General features: G+C 45.3%; 1 protein-coding gene across 3 annotated transcripts; it reads right to left on the reverse strand.

The window, feature by feature from the left end:
* Window positions 1-13,183: 13,183 nt before the first annotated feature.
* On the reverse strand, window positions 13,184-15,991 carry BLOC1S3 (biogenesis of lysosomal organelles complex 1 subunit 3). Of its 3 annotated transcripts, none has more exons than XM_032485832.1 (2): window positions 15,865-15,991; window positions 13,184-15,391 (listed from the first exon to the last, which is right to left on the reverse strand). In XM_032485832.1, the coding sequence occupies exon 2, from the start codon at window positions 15,380-15,382 to the stop codon at window positions 14,780-14,782; it is 603 nt and encodes a 200-aa protein (XP_032341723.1). In that variant the 5' UTR covers window positions 15,383-15,391; window positions 15,865-15,991; the 3' UTR covers window positions 13,184-14,779. The 3 variants fall into 3 exon arrangements, with proteins under 3 accessions (XP_032341723.1, XP_032341724.1, XP_032341725.1); XM_032485833.1 differs by having other exon boundaries at window positions 15,850-15,932; XM_032485834.1 differs by lacking the exon at window positions 15,865-15,991 and having other exon boundaries at window positions 13,184-13,968; window positions 14,744-15,415.
* Window positions 15,992-15,998: the final 7 nt, after the last annotated feature.

Consider the following 15,998-nt stretch of genomic DNA (forward strand, 5'->3'; position numbering starts at 1 on the left):
CTTCAGATAAAATCTGTCAAGAAATTAGCTGGAAGTGTCACACATTTTGAGATAGTCTGGTTGCCCTATGCCTCCTGGCATTTCTTTCTTTCTTTCTTTCTTTTTTAAATGGAGGACCTGGAGATTGAACCCATGCCTGCTAGGTATGCACTTTGCCACTGATCTATACCCACCCCCTTGCCCCTGGTAGTTCTAAAACTTCCATTCCTGCTCTGTGTGAACATTTATTGGGACTTGAATAAGCAGTGTGATGCTATGACTAGCTCTATACAAGAACTAGCTAGTACACGCCTACCTCAGAGATATTGGGGGTTCAGTTCTAGACTAGCGCAATAAAGTTAATATTGCAATAAAGCTGTCACCGAATGCAAGTTCGTGTGTCTCATGCACAGTGAGGCCAAACAAACCGAAAGGTCAGATTTTGGAGGAGAGAAAGATTTGTTGCAGGGCGGAGCAAGGAGAATGGGTGGCTCATGCCCCAAAAAACCCAAACTCCCTGAAGCAGTTCAGCAAAGCCTTTTTAAAGGCCAGGTGAGGGAGGAATGTCCCAGGGTGTGTGACCAGCTTGTGCACAGCTCTCTGATTGGTTGATGTTGAGGTAACAGGGTGGTCAACGTTATCAGTCCTTAGGTGCCAGAAGGTCTGGGGGCTATGTGCTCCTGATCATCAAGTAGTTAATTTCTTCCATTTGGTGTTGGTTTTTAGCATCTGAAAAACTCAGGAAATATGCATGAGATACTATTATCAGAGAGGGGCTGCAGCAGAGGATATGGGAGATGGGTCTGTCCCAGGAAGGCCCCAAAGAGTCCTGCTCCCATTACAAAGTGAGTCACAAGTACTTTTTGGTTTCCAAGTGTGTATAAGTTATGTGACATTATGCTGTACACCAAATATTGACACATTGTAACTGAATATACTTCAGTAAATTAAAAAATAATAAAATAAAAGTTATGTTTACAGAGTTGGGAATATAGCTCAGTGGTAGAGTGTGTGCTTAGCATGCCCAAGGTCCTGGGTTCAATCCCTAGTATCTCCATTAAAAATAGTAATAAATAAAAATTTTTTAAATGTTGTGTTTACATTATACTGTAGTCTATTAAGCATGCAATAACATTATGTCTAAAAAAATGTACATATCTTAGTTTAAAAATACTTTATTGCTAAAAAATGCTGACCATCATCTGAGCCATCAGTGAGTTGTCACCTCTTTGCCACTTGGAGGGTCCTGCCTGGATGTTGATGGCAGCTGACTGATCAGGGTGGTGGTTGCTGAAGATGGGGGCAGCTGTGGCAATTTCTTAAAATAAGACAACTGTGAAATTTACCACATCGATTGACTTTTTTTTCCCCACAACAATGGACTTTATTGTCTTCTCTCAGATGAGAATGCAGACCATATTGATTGATTTTTCCTTTCACAAACAATATCTCTGTAGCATGCCATGCTGTTTGATAGCATTTTACTCACAGTGGGGTCAATCCTCTCAAATCCTGGTGCTGCTTTATTAACTACGTTCATCTTCTAAATCCTTTGTTGTCATTTCAACAGTTTTCACAGCATCTTCACCAGGAGTAGATTCCATCTCAAGAAGCCACTTTCTATGCTCCTCCATAAGAAGTAATTCCTCATCCATTACATTTTGATCAGAAGGTTGCAGCAATTCAGTCCCACCTTCAGGCTCACTTCTAATTCTGGTTCTCTCACTGTTGCCACCACCTCTGCACTTACTTCCTCTGCTGAAGTCTGAAACCTCCTCAAAATCATCCATGAGGGTTGGAATCAACTTCTTCCAAAGTCCCGTTAATGTTGATATTTTTGACCTCTTCCCATGAACCATGAATGTTCTTCATGGCATTTAGAAGGGTGAGTCCAGGGGACGGTATACCTTGGCGGTAGAGTGCATTCTTAGCATGCATGATGTCCTGGGGTCAATCCCCAGTACCTCATTAAAAATAAATAAACCTAATTACCTCCCCCACCAAAAAAAAAAAATTGATAGAACGGTGAGTCCTTTCCAGAAGGTTTTAAAATTTGCTTTGCACAGACGCATCAGAGGAATCACTATCTACGGCAGCTACATCCTTAGGAAATGTATGTACATTGAAGCTCTTGTTTGGTGTCGCCACCTTCGTTAATTACTCAGCTCAATCTCCTGGATAACCTGCTGTGGCTCCTACATCAGCACTGGCTGCTTCACCTTACATTTTTATGTCCTGGAGACGGCTTCTTTCTCTGCTGGCTTCAGATTTTTCTTCTGCAGCTTCCTCACCTCTCTCAGCCTTCGTAGAATTGAAGAGTTAGAATCTTACTCTGGATTAGGCGTTGGCTGAAGGGAATGTTGTGGCTGGTTTGATCTTCTGTCCATTTTCAATCAAGCTTTCTCCGTATCAGTAATAAAGCTGTTTTGCTTTCTTATCATCCGTCTGTTCCCTGGAGTAGCACTTTTAATCTCCTTCAAGAGCTTGTCCTTTACAATCACTACTTGGCTAACTGGCACGAGAGGCCAAGCCCTCAGCCCATCTCGGTTTTCAACATGTCCTCCTCACTAAGCTTAATCCTTTCTAGCTTTTGATTAAAAGTGAGAGACATGTGACTCTTCCTTTCACTAGAACACTTGAGGCCACTGTAGGGTAACTAATTGGCCTAATTTAATACTGTTGTGACTCAGGGAACAGGGAGGTCTGAGGAGAGGGAGAGAGACAGAGGGAGGGCCAGTTGGTGGAGCAGTCAGAACACACACAACGTTTATCAATTAAGTTCGCCATCTGACACGTGGGCGCTGTTCATGGCGCCAGCAAAACGATTACAATAGTAACATCAAAGATCACTGATAACAGATCATCATAATAGAGTAATCGTGAAAAAGTCTGAAATGTTGAGAATTACGAAACATGGCCGAGACCCAAAGTGAGCAAATACTATTGGAAAAAATGGCACCAGTAAGACTTACTGGCTTGCCACAAATCCTCAATTTGTTAAAAAAAAAAAAAAAAAAAGCAGCATCTGTGAATGCAGTAAAGCGAAGTACAATAAAACAGGTCTGCCTATGTACTTGTAGTATGTTGTCAACAGGCCATCACTGACCAACAAGCCCTGTCATCCCTTCCAACCAGGAAATCCAGTGTACATTGAGGTTTTAGAAGGCACGCATGGTCACCTTGCTAGGAAGGGTCTCTGCTGACCCAGCGGCACTGCCATCAAAATATAAGAGACATCCTGCTGGATTCGCAGGAGCCGCACCAAACCAGACCCAGGTCAGCACGCCCAGGACACTCGGAAGGCCATCCCTACAGATGACAACCTTACACGAAGGATTTCCAGAAGGATTTCTGGAGCCAAGTCCCAGGCTCCTGAAGCAGATGATGCCAAGAAGTAGGTAGTTTCTTCCCCAGATCACAGATCAAGAACTTCATCTTCACCTTTTTGCTTTTTTTCTTTTCCTCTCCTCTTGAACTCCTCCTCCCAGAGCATTAGGAAAAAAAGAAGAATTCTCTGACTTCTTCCATGGAAGCTTCCCCTTTTCTCTCCTTTATGGAAAGGCTGGTGGGAAATGGCTTGGCTCAATCCATCCTGGCTATCTCTGCTCATCCACAATGGGCCGTCTTTCAAACTGGATCTTACTTCTACTCAACCTGACTGCTTCTTCAATAGGTCAAGGACAAACCAGCAGCCCCTTGCACCCATCTTCCAAATCAAGACCATGTTAATTAATCAACCTGATTGCTGGTTACGTCAAAATCTAGCAGAGAAAAGGAACCTGAGCCATTTTCATTCTGCCAATGAGCACCTGATGGGTTAACTATGGAAGATGGATGAATGAAAGGGTATAGTATCCATGACCCCCAAAAAACCATCTCCCTCTTCAGTGAGTTCATTAGGCTCAGTCATCCCTCTGTGGAAGTTCAAGGACTGTCCCTTGCTCAGGTAAAATCACTGGAAAGGGATGTGTCCCTTTGCTGTGAAAACAGGCATGATGCTAGACCAGTGGTGACATATCAAGGTAATATGGCCACCAAAGCTTGTGGTTTGATTCCAGAGGCAACGTCCCCAAACCACTCACAGAGGTCATAAGTGTTTCTAGCACTAACTCTTATGACAAAAATTATCAGATCACCAAAAGTCTTGGTTGGTTCCCAGGCCACCCATGAATGACGTGGGGAGGCTCAGCTGTTCCCATGATCAGGCTCCCTGACAGCACCAGTTATCTCTGGGGAGACCTCAAATCTGGACTAACTTGGTCAGGTGACAAAGCCAAGCCTTATAGCTGCCAAAGCCGGACTGCCAGTCTGCCAGATCAGATATTATGCAATTCTGCTGCTCTTGAAACTGTGCCACATAGGGTTAAAAAACCCATAACAGAACCTGCTGACCACAGCAATTCTAGAGCTTGGCTAACAGAACAGCAGGTAAGGGAACAGCTTGTTACAAACCCCTCTGCTTGTAACACAACAAAACTCGCTGAAACTGAATGGAACCAACACAGCTGACGGGAGTCTGCGCAGAAGAGACTTCCTTGTCCAATTTGTCCCCCAATTCACCTGCATGTTTCATACCAAGTCCCCCTCAATTTGCACACGTGCCACACAAAGAAGCCTGTAACTCAGATACACCTGCACAGAACACTGATTCCATCCCCTTTTCGCTCCCTCCAATCATCTTGCCCCACGCCCAAGCCCACCTGCTCCTTTATCCCATAAATATCCTAAGCCCCCCGCCTTTGGGAAGGTGGGTTTGAGATTTGTTCTCCTGTCTCTTGTGAGGAACCCTTCTCTGCAAACCCTGATGTCTCAATATTTGGCTTGCTTTTTTTTTTAATTTTTAAAATTTGAAGTATAGTTGACTTGTGTTCATTTCTGGTGTACAGTATAATGATTCACTTACACATATATATTCTTTTTCATATTCTTTTTCATTATAGGTATTACAAGTTATTGAATGTAGTTCCCTGTGCTATACAGTAGGACCTTGTTATTTATTTATTTTGTATATAGTAGTTTGTATTTGTTAATCCCAAAATCCTAATTTATCCCTCCTACCTCTTTCCTCTTTGGTAACCATAAATTTGTTTTCTATGTCTGTGAGTCTCTTTCTGTTTTGTAAATAAGTTCATTGTATCATTTTTGTTTGGGTTCCACCTATAAGTCATATCATATATTTGCCTTTCTCTCTCTGGCTTACTTCACTTAGTATGATAATCTCCAGGTCCACCCATGTTGTTGCAAATGGCATTGTTTCATTTTTTATGTCTGGGTAGTATTCCATTGTGTATATATCACATCTTCTTTATCCACTCATCTGTTGGTGGATGTGTATGGTGCTTCCATGTCTTGGCTATTGTAAATAATGCTCCTGTGAACATTGGGGTGTGTGTATCTTTTCAAACTGGAGTTTTCTCCAGATACAGGCCCCAGAACTGGATTACTGGATCATAGGATAAGTCTATTTTTATTTTTTTAAGGAAACTTCATACTGTTTTCCATAGTGGTAGCGCCAATTTACATTCCAAGGTTCCCTCTTCTCCACACCCTCTCCAACCTTTACCATTGTGGACTTTTTAATGATGTGACCTGACCTGTGTGAGGTGGTATCTCATTGTGGTTTTGATTTGCATTTCTCTGACAATTGGCAATACTGGGCATCTTTTCATGTGGCATTTGGCTTGCTTTTGTGTTGGGCAAACAAACCTGGTTGGTAACACTCTTATAACCAGACAGGAGCAAGTAAAGAATGGAGGGGTGCAGATGGCAATATGACCAAGGACAGAGGTTGTCAAAGAACTGCAGTTGCCACTCTGACCTTGTTGGTGAACCACACCGATATCTTTATCTCATAAGGTGGATTCCCACCTAAATGGTCAGGACAATGTGGACTCAGATACCAGGCTCCCTCCGTCACCAGGTTAAGTGCCAATGACTTATGGGAACTTATGAGTTGGAAAAGGCAATATGAAATCTTTCCATGGTAATAGAACAAGAGTTCAATACCATATGTGGACACAGCAAGTGCTCAATTAAAATGTAATGCGGGGAAGGTATAGCTCAGCAGTAGAGTTTGCGCTTCACATGCAGGAGGTCCTGGGTTCAATCCCCAGTACCTCCGCTAAAAGTAAATAAATAAACCTGATTACTTCCCTCCTCAAAGAACCGCAAAACATAAAAAGTTAATAGTTTAGCCTCTGTTGTCCCCCAAAACAGCTGCACCCTGGATACACTAACTGCAAGCAAGGAGGGGTTTGTGAAATAACTGGCAGAAAATGCTTCTTGCAGGTGAATCAGACAGGACAAATCGTGTCTAATTTCTATCTTTTAAAAGAGAAGATAAACACTCTCCATCAGTTAAATGAGTCTCAGCCATTTTATTGGACTTATTTGTTCGCCGGACTGGGAGGCTGGTTTAATGGGATGCGGGGAAGTGCGCCTAGATGTGCTCTTTTCTGTGTGTTTCTGCTCATTCTAATCTATGTATCTCACTTTCAGACCTCCTGCCACTCAACTACTAATCTGAATCTCCTCTCCACAGCCAACAGCTCAATTTTTAATATGCAAATCTTTGCACAAAGTTTCAGATGGAAGAAATGTAGATCAAAATATGCCTTATTTGGGTAAGGACTGTTTTGAGCTGAAGACATCTGAGAATCAACAAATGCAGATTATTTCTCTAAACTTCCTGATCTGCCTAAAAATAGATCCTCAAAAAACAAACAAATTTAAAAAACTGAGTTGTCATAAATTGCCTCTCTGGGCATTTCATCAACTGGGGCAGATTGAGTCCTATTCCCGGAGAGGAGACTAGAAACCAAACCTTGACAGACACTGTCACAAACTCTCATCTCTCCCATCTGTTCTCCTAAGGACCCACTTATCTTCCATAAATATCACTTTCTTTCCTATAAGTGACCTCTCTCTGCTTCCCTTTCCCCTATTAAGATGGTAGGTAAACTCTCAAATCTCACTGTTTTGAGGGGTACTCACTTTTTTGGTATGATACCCCTAAGCACATTAATTGAAAATCAATAAATTTTCATTTGTTTTCTCCTGTTAATCTGCCTGTTGTCAGTTTAGTTCACAGACCCAGCCATTGAACTTAAGAGGGTAGTGTCCAACTCAGCCATAAGAAAGAATGAAATAATGCCATTTATAGCAACATTGATGGACCTGAAGATTGTCATACTAAGGGAAGTAAGCCAAAAAGAGAAAGAAAAATACCATATGATACCACGTATATGTGGAATAAAACAAAAAAAGACACAAACGAACTTATTTACAAAACAGAAACAGACTCACAGACATAGAAAACAAACTCATGGTTACCAGGAAGGGAAAGGGGTGGGAAGGGATAAATTGGGAGTTCTAGATTTGCAGATACTAACTACTATGTATAAAATAAACAAGTTTCTACTGTATAGCACAGGGAACTATATTCAATAGCTTGTAGTAACCTGTAATGAAAAAGAATATGAAAAGGAATATATGTATGTATATGTATGACTGAAACATGACGCTGTACAGCAAAAATTGTCACAACATTGTAAACTGACTAGACTTTAATTTTAAAAAGAGCTAGATGTCCCCAATCCCCCAATACACATAATTTATTCCAGAAACAAAAGATTTAAAAGACTGCCCGATCGAACACTATAGTATTAATTTTTGCAGGCAAGATCTCCTGATGGATGTGAAAATTATCAGGCAAAAGTTTGAGGGGAAACAGGATACTTGAAAAGTCTCAAAGGATCTCCCCCAAGATATTTGTCAATTACAGCGGGAAAAATAATAATCTCACACTGAAGAAACCCAGCAGACACCACCTTAACCACGTGATCAAGGTTAGTACCACATATAATGAGACGTATCAATGTCACACACCCTTAATATAATGTGCGGAGGCACAAAACATCACTTCTGGGGTATTCTTGACAAAAAGCACAGAGTCAATGTAATCATGAGGGAAAGAAACCCAAACTGAGGGACGTTCTACAAAATAACTGATTGATATTCTTCAAAAGTGCCATGGCAGTGAGGGTGAGTGGGGTGTATAGCTCAGTGGTAGAGCGCGTGCTTAGCATGCACGAGGTCCTGCATTCAATCCCCAGAACCTCCATTAAAGAAAAGAAAAGTACCACAAAAGGCAACGTTGGATCCTGGATTTGCTTCTGGAACAGAAAAAAAAAGGCTTTAATGGAAAAACTGAAATTCAAATAAGGCCCTTAGTTGTGTTACTAGTTACCAAGGTTAATTTCCTGCTTTTGATGGTTATACAATGGTTCTGCGAGATGCTAATGTTACGGGAAGCTGGGAGAAGGGTTATATGGATATCTCAGTCCAATTTTTGCAGCTTTTCTGGAGGTCTAAAATAATTTCAAAATAAAAAGTTTTTTTAAAACTGCCTCATGAAATAAGTGTTCATTTTCTCCACCTACAAGGCACCTTCTAGAATGAAGAATGGGAGAGGAAAATATTAAATTGGGGGGGGGGGCACTTGAGAAAGATTCCCAGAAACTTGCCTGCATCCACGGGATGGTGGTACCACCCCCGGTAGTCCCACTTTCTATCAAAAAGCCCTGAGCTAGAATGTGAACTCCGTGAGGCAAGGATCTGTATCTGTGTGGTAGCCAGTTTCCACAGAAGGCCTTCAATCAACTCCTCGCCAGGATTCACCCGCCGTGTGAGCCTTGCCATTAGAGTCTGGTCTTGGCCGGGAGACTTGCATTGACCAATAGCGTGAGACAGAAGACACGGTATCTTCTGAGGCTGTCCTTAAAACATCTACAGTGTCTCTTTTCTGTGCACTTGGGAGACTCCCTCCTGCAACGTGGGTGCCACCTGGAGAAGCCACCAGGAGGAAACTTGAGGTGGGCCCCAGCCCGGCTGAGCCATGCTAGTAAACTATTTTGGGCATTTAGAGTCCATATGTTCAATATCTATAATGATCTTTAATGAAAAGGAATATGAAAATGAATATATGTATGTATATGCATGACCGGGACATTGTGCTGTACGCCAGAAATTGACACATTCTAATTGACTGTACTTCAATTAAAAAAAAAAAAGAACTGACAACATTTGGAAAAAAAAAAGTCTAGTTAAGCATCCAGATGACAGCAGCCCCAGCTGTCATCACACGGAGCAGAAGAACCACCCAGCTGAGCCCACTAAACCCAGGATCACGCCTAAGGGAGCGCTGCTGTTTTAAGCCACTAAGTTTCAGGGTGCTTTGTCATACAGCAATAGACAACCCAAACAGTCGGCCTTATTCAGGCTGTAGTCCCAACACCTAATGCACTGAATACAGCCAAATGACAGCCCTATCTGTCGGCTCAGCACCGGACACATTTATAACAATCCTAGGAGCTGGATAATGGTCTTATCCTGAGTTAATAGATGTATTAGCTTTCCGGGGCTGCCATAATGAAATACCAGACTGGGTGGCTTAGACATAAGAAATTTGTTTTCTCACAAGTCAAGAGGCTGGAAGTCCAAGATCAATGGGGCAGCAAGTTCGGTTTCCTCTGAGGCCTCTCTCCCTGGCCTGCAGATGGCCACCTTCTCGGTGTGTCCTCGCTCGGTCTCTCCTCTGCACGTGCCTGGTGTTTCTCTTTGTGTGTCCAAATTTCTTCTTCTTAGTGGACATCAGATTGGATTAGGTCCCTCCCTAATGGCTTTATTTAACCTAATCTCCTCTTTAAAAGCTCTGTCTCCAAATAGGGTCACATTCTGAGGTATTGGGGATTAGTTTTTCAATACATGAATTTTTTTTTTAATTGCAATTGTGTGCACATTTTTTAAAAATTAAAAAAAAAATTTCCCTTTCAAGGGAGCCACTGGGGATTGAACCCAGGACCTCGTACACACCAAGCAGGCACTCTACCACTGAGCTATACCCTCCATCCCCCTTCAATACATGAATTTTGAGAAGACACAAATCAGTCAACACTACATACGGAAATTAATGCACAGGGAAGTTAAGCAATTTTCCCAAAGTCACACAGTTCAGAGGTGGCAAATCTCAGACATGAACCCAGGCAGGCTGGCTCCAGAGGCCACGCTTTTAACAACTGGGCTCCACCACCTCATGAAGCAGGAACTGAATTGCACTCACTCTCCCCCTGGGCTAGAAGGGGGCAAGGATTTGGCCAAAGCTAAGCAAGCAGAGACCTGGGGCCACTCAGATGCCCAGAGGCCTTCTGATAAGGATGAGGCCCTCCCCCTCGAGAACAGCCTGTGCCCTTGAGTGAGCTCCTTGGTGTAGGGGGTCTGGTAAGCTGAATTACCCCCCTAGTGATCTCCAGGTCTTGATCCTTGGAATCTGTAAGAGTTACCGTATATGGCAAAAGGGATTTTGAAGCTCTGATTAAATTAAGGATCTTGACTGAAATAAAAAGGTGCTTATTGGGGGTTTGTTAGGACTGTGGCCCAGGAGACTTGGATTCAAGGAGTACTTGATTCAGTATTTTGTAATAATCTTTAATGAAAAAGAATATGCCTCATAAAACAAACAAATTAAAAAAAAAAAAAGCAAAAAAGGAGGAGGTCTAGCTCAAGTGGTAGAGCACATGCTTAGCATGCATGGGGACCTGGGTTCAATCCCCAGTACCTCTTCTAAATATATAAATAAATAAACCTAATTACCTCCCCCTCATAAAACAAAACAAAACAAAACAAAAGAATATGAAGACAAAAAAAAAAGCTTAATGAGGAAAAAAACAGATTTAGATTAAAAAAAAAGAAGTACTTGAATTGTCTCCTGCCAGTCTGCAAAATGGAGGGAGCTTATAAAGGCAAAAACTACCAAGTTATCATTAGTTACATGATCTGTTTCTCAAGAATTACAACTGGAGCTGGCCAGAAGTAAGGGTGCTTGTTAGGTAAGGATTGGTTGGGGTCTGAAATGGTTGCATAGTGCAAAGAAGAGAACTTGAGACCATAAGGTTGCGACTGGCAGGTGTTGTTCTGTCTATGGCTGATGGTGTCCTTGGATCTGGTACAGTTCAAAGAAAGTTCAAGGTCCCAGTGGTGCAGAGACGTAGAGACCAGATCCTCAAAGGCTGCTTAACTCCATTTTTGTACACCGGAACTGTGATTGTAATAGGGAAGAACAAACCTGACTCCCTATTAGATCTGTTCCTTTGGCTCTAACCCTGTGCTTAATCATGCTGGTTCTGCATTTTTGTAAAAGAATGTTGTCTGTAGCCTGAAATATAGATAGCCTAGTCTCAAGGCTCCCACCTTTAAGGGTATAACACTTTCTTGTTCATATAAAGATAAAAAGTTGCAGAATAGAAAATAACATTTGTCTTGTTGGAGGTTTACAGAGACATCATGACCTGATCTATGTGACAGCTGCAAAATGAAAGGATTGTGACACCAAGAAGTTTGCAACAACCAACCACACTCCCTCCCCTTTTTAGTATAAAAGGAGTCTGAATTTGGACTTGGGGAAGATAGTTCTCCAGGACATTAGTCCTCCATCTTCTTGATCTGCTGGCTTTCCAAATAAATTCACTATTCCTTCCTCCAACACCTAGTCTACCGATTTATTGACCTGTCATGTGGCAAGCAGAATGGAGTTTGGACTCGGTAACATGATCACTCCAATATAATTTCAACTTATCACCACTCCCTACCGATTTATTGGCCTGTCATGTGGCAAGCAGAACGGAGTTTGGACTCGGTAACATGATCAATCCATTATAACTTCAACTTGTCACCACTCCTGACTGGGCTTACCGCCCAGCTCCTGCTCCCCTCTGCTCTTCACCTAGTAGCTGATAAGATCATTTCAAAATGCACATCTGATTGTGTAATTTACTGCTTAAAGTCTTTCCATGATTCCTGGCTGTTCTCAGGAGAAATGAACAAAACTCTTATGGGGGACCCCAGGCTGGCCTGGCCCCTGCCGACTGCTCTGTCGTATTTCATTCCCTGTGCCCTTGGCTCTTTGTACTTAGCAGCCAAGCCTCTGCCTCAGGACATTTGTCCTTGCTGTTCCTCTGCCTGGGACACCTACCCTCATTTCTTCTTTACATAATGAAATATTTAAGGTGTGCAGATGTTACAATGAACATTACACTGAACAACTCTGTCTAGACCATCCCGTCCAAAAGCAAAGAGTCATCAGTTTAGGTGAAACCTGCTAATTACTCCTCCTGATAGCACCTTCTTGTCCACCAGAAACAACCAAAATCGCATTTGAGGGGTATTTATTGCTACTGCTTTCCATTAAATTTATAGGGCACATGCTTACAAACCCAGCAATCCACACCAGTCATTTGTCATTTAACCTTAGATGAAGGCTACCATCTTGAATGGATTCTCCTGCAGCTTGCTGTGGTCTTCTGATGTTACACGGTGGGGATTCACTCATGTTTATACTTCTATCTTTAGTTAATTCACTTTCACTGCTGTTTAACATTCCATCCAATCAATCGATCAAAATTTATGTCTTCATTCTCTTGTTAATGACACAATTACCAATGTTTCTATGAACAAAGAGCACGAGCTGGGCTGTGGGGTAGGTCCACCATCAGCTGCCCCAGGCATTGCTGAAGTGTCTTCCAGGAAATTATGTCAATGTACATTCTCACCCACAGGGTGTAAAAGTTCCCTGGTTTCACCTCCACACCAACAATCGGTATTGTTAGACTTTTTAAATGTTGCCAATCTGACAGGTGAAAAATGCTGTCTCACGGTGGTTTTAATTTTATTTCCTGCCATTTAAAACTACCCTGATGTGAGTGAAAAACAGTGCCAGCCTTATCAGTAAACAAAGGCTGCTGTGGCCATCAAGTCATCAGCCACTACCGCCACCCCCAACGGTGAGCAGAGGGAACTCAGGATGCAGACAAGCAGGCAGCCCAGCCTCTGCAGCCACCCCCAACCATGTCCCCTAAGGGAACTCAGGATGTGGAAGAATTGGCCCTAGACAGCTAGGTGCATATCAAGAAAATTATTTCAATGAACCCAGATCTTTGCACCTTCCCATACATAGAAAAGCGCTAAATTCCTTGAGATATCTGATTTTCTTTAATTAACAGTAATCTTCTGATGTTCCGACTACCTGGTCTTTGTGGCAAAACTTCTACATATCCTGGCTCCCTCCTCGCCTCTATGAACAGAGCAATCTGAGAGGCTGCCTCCTGGGTTCGAGTCCTCAGAAAGCCACCAAATAAAACATAAATCTCAATTTTTAGGCTGTGCATTTTATTTCAGTCAACACCGAGTACCATTTTTCACCTCTCAGATTGGCAAAGATAAGACCCATGGCTGATGCTGGGTTTGCCATTGGAAGGAAGCTGTCACTTCCACAGGGAGTTGGCGGTGGGTGTAAACTGGCCGGGCTCAAGGCACTGCAACAGCCAACTCTAATAGGAAGTTTCTTTCTCCATTTTTCTGTTTTATGTCAGGTAGAGAAAGAGTGTACATTCATTCTCTAAATCCTCCCATTTGCAGAATGTAATCCTCCCACGCCACCCCAAGCCAAATAACCTCTTATTTCCCCTCCACCCTCAGCCCCAGGATGAATTCCCAGGCTTCTTCCAGAACACAGGCAGTGTGGCTGCCTCCTCTGCAGTTGGGAGAGGCTATCCAGTGAGTCTGCTGAGTCAGCCACACAGCACTCTTCCCCACTTCTCCATCCTGGGGGCTCAGATCTCGGCTTCTGGTTGGGAGAATAAGAGAGTGGGGGAGGGGAATGCACGTGAATGGGACTTCGGGACTAGGGCTGGGAGGGGAAGATGGAGCAGGTGAGGAGAAAGGAGCTAACCCCGGGCCCTGAGCCCCAGAAATCCAAGTCCTTTAAGCACTGAAGGGCCAACATGATGAACAGACACAATGCATGTGGTCCTTATCTGCAAAGTGGTGTCATCTTGTGCCCCAAGTTCCAGGGCAAGTCTGTTTTGGGCCTTGAGTGTCACAGGGATCTCAGCCTGGAGAGTCAGGAGGAGGCTCTTCTTGTCTCTGGAGCTTGGCCTGGAGGTGGGGAGGACACACCAACTCAGGTCTGGAGGAGATGTCACCTTGAACCTGGAGAGCTGGGAGGGGGACCCCCTTGGGATCAGGAGGGGACCTCATCTTGGGCCTGATGAAAGAAACCATAGAGGGTCCCTGCAGCCCAGGATCAGATAGGTATTTTAAGCAGGATGGGAGAAGCAAAAAGCAGCAGCACCAAAACTAAGGGTACAGCCAGGCCTAGGAAACAAGATCAGGCCAAGGAGGTGGAACTAAGCACAAGAAGGAGCCAGGAGAGAGCAGAACAAGGACTAGAAGGAGGGGGTGGAATCAGGGCCAAGCCTTGGGAGCAGAAAAAGGGCCTAGACTAGAGGGACAAAATTCCAGAACTGGAGCCAAAGGAGTAAAGGAAGACATCAGGGATCCCCACTAGATTCTGGGGATCCTAGGGGAAGAAAGAAGCAAGACCAGCCCAACTGAGAAACCAAACTGAGGCAGAGACAAAGTAAAGGTGAGGCCCAGTGAGTCCCCAAGATGGAGACACATCAAGGAGATGCTAGTTACCCAAGAGCTGAAGCCAAGCTTCAGACACAGGCATAGCACCAGGCAGCAAGAGCCAGGACCAGGGGGAGGAAACAGATGCTAAGGCCCAGCGGGGCTGCACACCATTACACCCTCCCAGCCATCCACACACAGACACAGACACTCAGCATTGTTCAGGGAGCGGGGTTAGCCCTGAGGGTAACAGCATGATGAGAGGGGCACAGAGCCAGGTCCCAGAGACTGCAAGGCCTACCCCCAGGACATAGTCAGGAAGGAGAGTGGGTCATGGCTAGGCCAGCGGTCCCGGCTCTTGCTCCGGCTCGGTTCCCGGCACGCCGCGGATGTCGGGCAGCAGGCGGCAGCCAGCCACGATATCCAGGCGTTCGGCCAGAGCGCACAGGTCCCCCCGCGCCAGGCGCACGCTGTGGGCCGCCGCCAATCCTGCCGCTTGGGCAGCCGCCAGCCTACCGGCCAGAGCGGCCACATCGCGGCCCGCGCGACGGTACACGCCGCTCACCGCGGCCGCTACATCGTGGTCCAGCCGCGCCTGGCTCTCAGCCAGCCGGAGCTGCAGCAGAGAGCGCGCGAGGGCGGGCGTCGGGGCCTCCTCCTCGCCCCAGGCCTCCCCGGCCGTCTCCCGCTGCACAACAAGAGGAGGCAGGTCCCTCGGCGCGGCTTTCGGCTCCGGCTCCGGGTCTGAGTCGGTCTCCGCGGCCTCCCCAGCCACCCTCAGCCCCGTGGGGCGGCCTCGCGTCGGGCCAGAGGGGCCCAGGTACAGCTCCTCCTCCTCCGACGAGGACGCAGAGAACTCCGAGTCCGTCTCGGCCGCCTCCCCCGGCACCACCGTCTCAGGCCTCCGCAGCGGCTTCCGCCGACGACTCTGGGACGCCATGGCACCGAGCTAGGGAGAAGACGCGCGTAGGGAGTGTATGAGGCGCGGGCGCCCTATGGTGGTTAAAAGGCGCAAATTCTGGATTCTCAGCCCCACCACTATCTTAGCGGTTTGGGGCCATCCACTTCCCCTGCCTGGGCTTGTTTCCTTTTCTGCAAACAGAGATTATCCCTGATGATGGGGGCTACTGGACTGCAACCTCTTCAGTGTACTGATGGGGAAACTGAAGACCACCAGCTTGATCAAGGCTCTGAAGCACGAGCTCCCAGAGTCCCAAATTAAGCTCTGTCCGATTTTGCCTCCGAGCAGAGGTCACACCCTCCACACTGGCCTCCAAGCCTGTCAGATTGGGAAGCACACGGGCTCTCAGGAGCCGTTCAGGGACCAGTGCCTGGATCATAGAAAGGGTGACAGTCCAGATGACTCTAGGAAGAATGAGCTAGTCGGGGCGGGACGGGGAGCTCTACCACTGAAGACGGTACCGGGTCACCGAAGCTCCAAGCCTGCGAGATCCGCTACCCAGCCGAAGCGCTGCGTCTTTACCGAGGGAGGAGGGCGACAAGCCCCAACCAATGAGAGAGCAGATTGGGCGGGTGTCGGCGGCCAATCACGTGGG

This window comes from Camelus ferus, chromosome 9 (genome assembly GCF_009834535.1).
Source record: "Camelus ferus isolate YT-003-E chromosome 9, BCGSAC_Cfer_1.0, whole genome shotgun sequence".
NCBI classification, from domain to species: Eukaryota; Metazoa; Chordata; class Mammalia; order Artiodactyla; family Camelidae; genus Camelus; species Camelus ferus.

Coding starts and splice junctions, on each gene's coding strand:
- BLOC1S3 (XM_032485832.1), bottom strand. CDS start 15,382: ATGGCGTCCCAGAGTCGTCGGCGGAAGCCGCTGCGGAGGCCTGAGACG.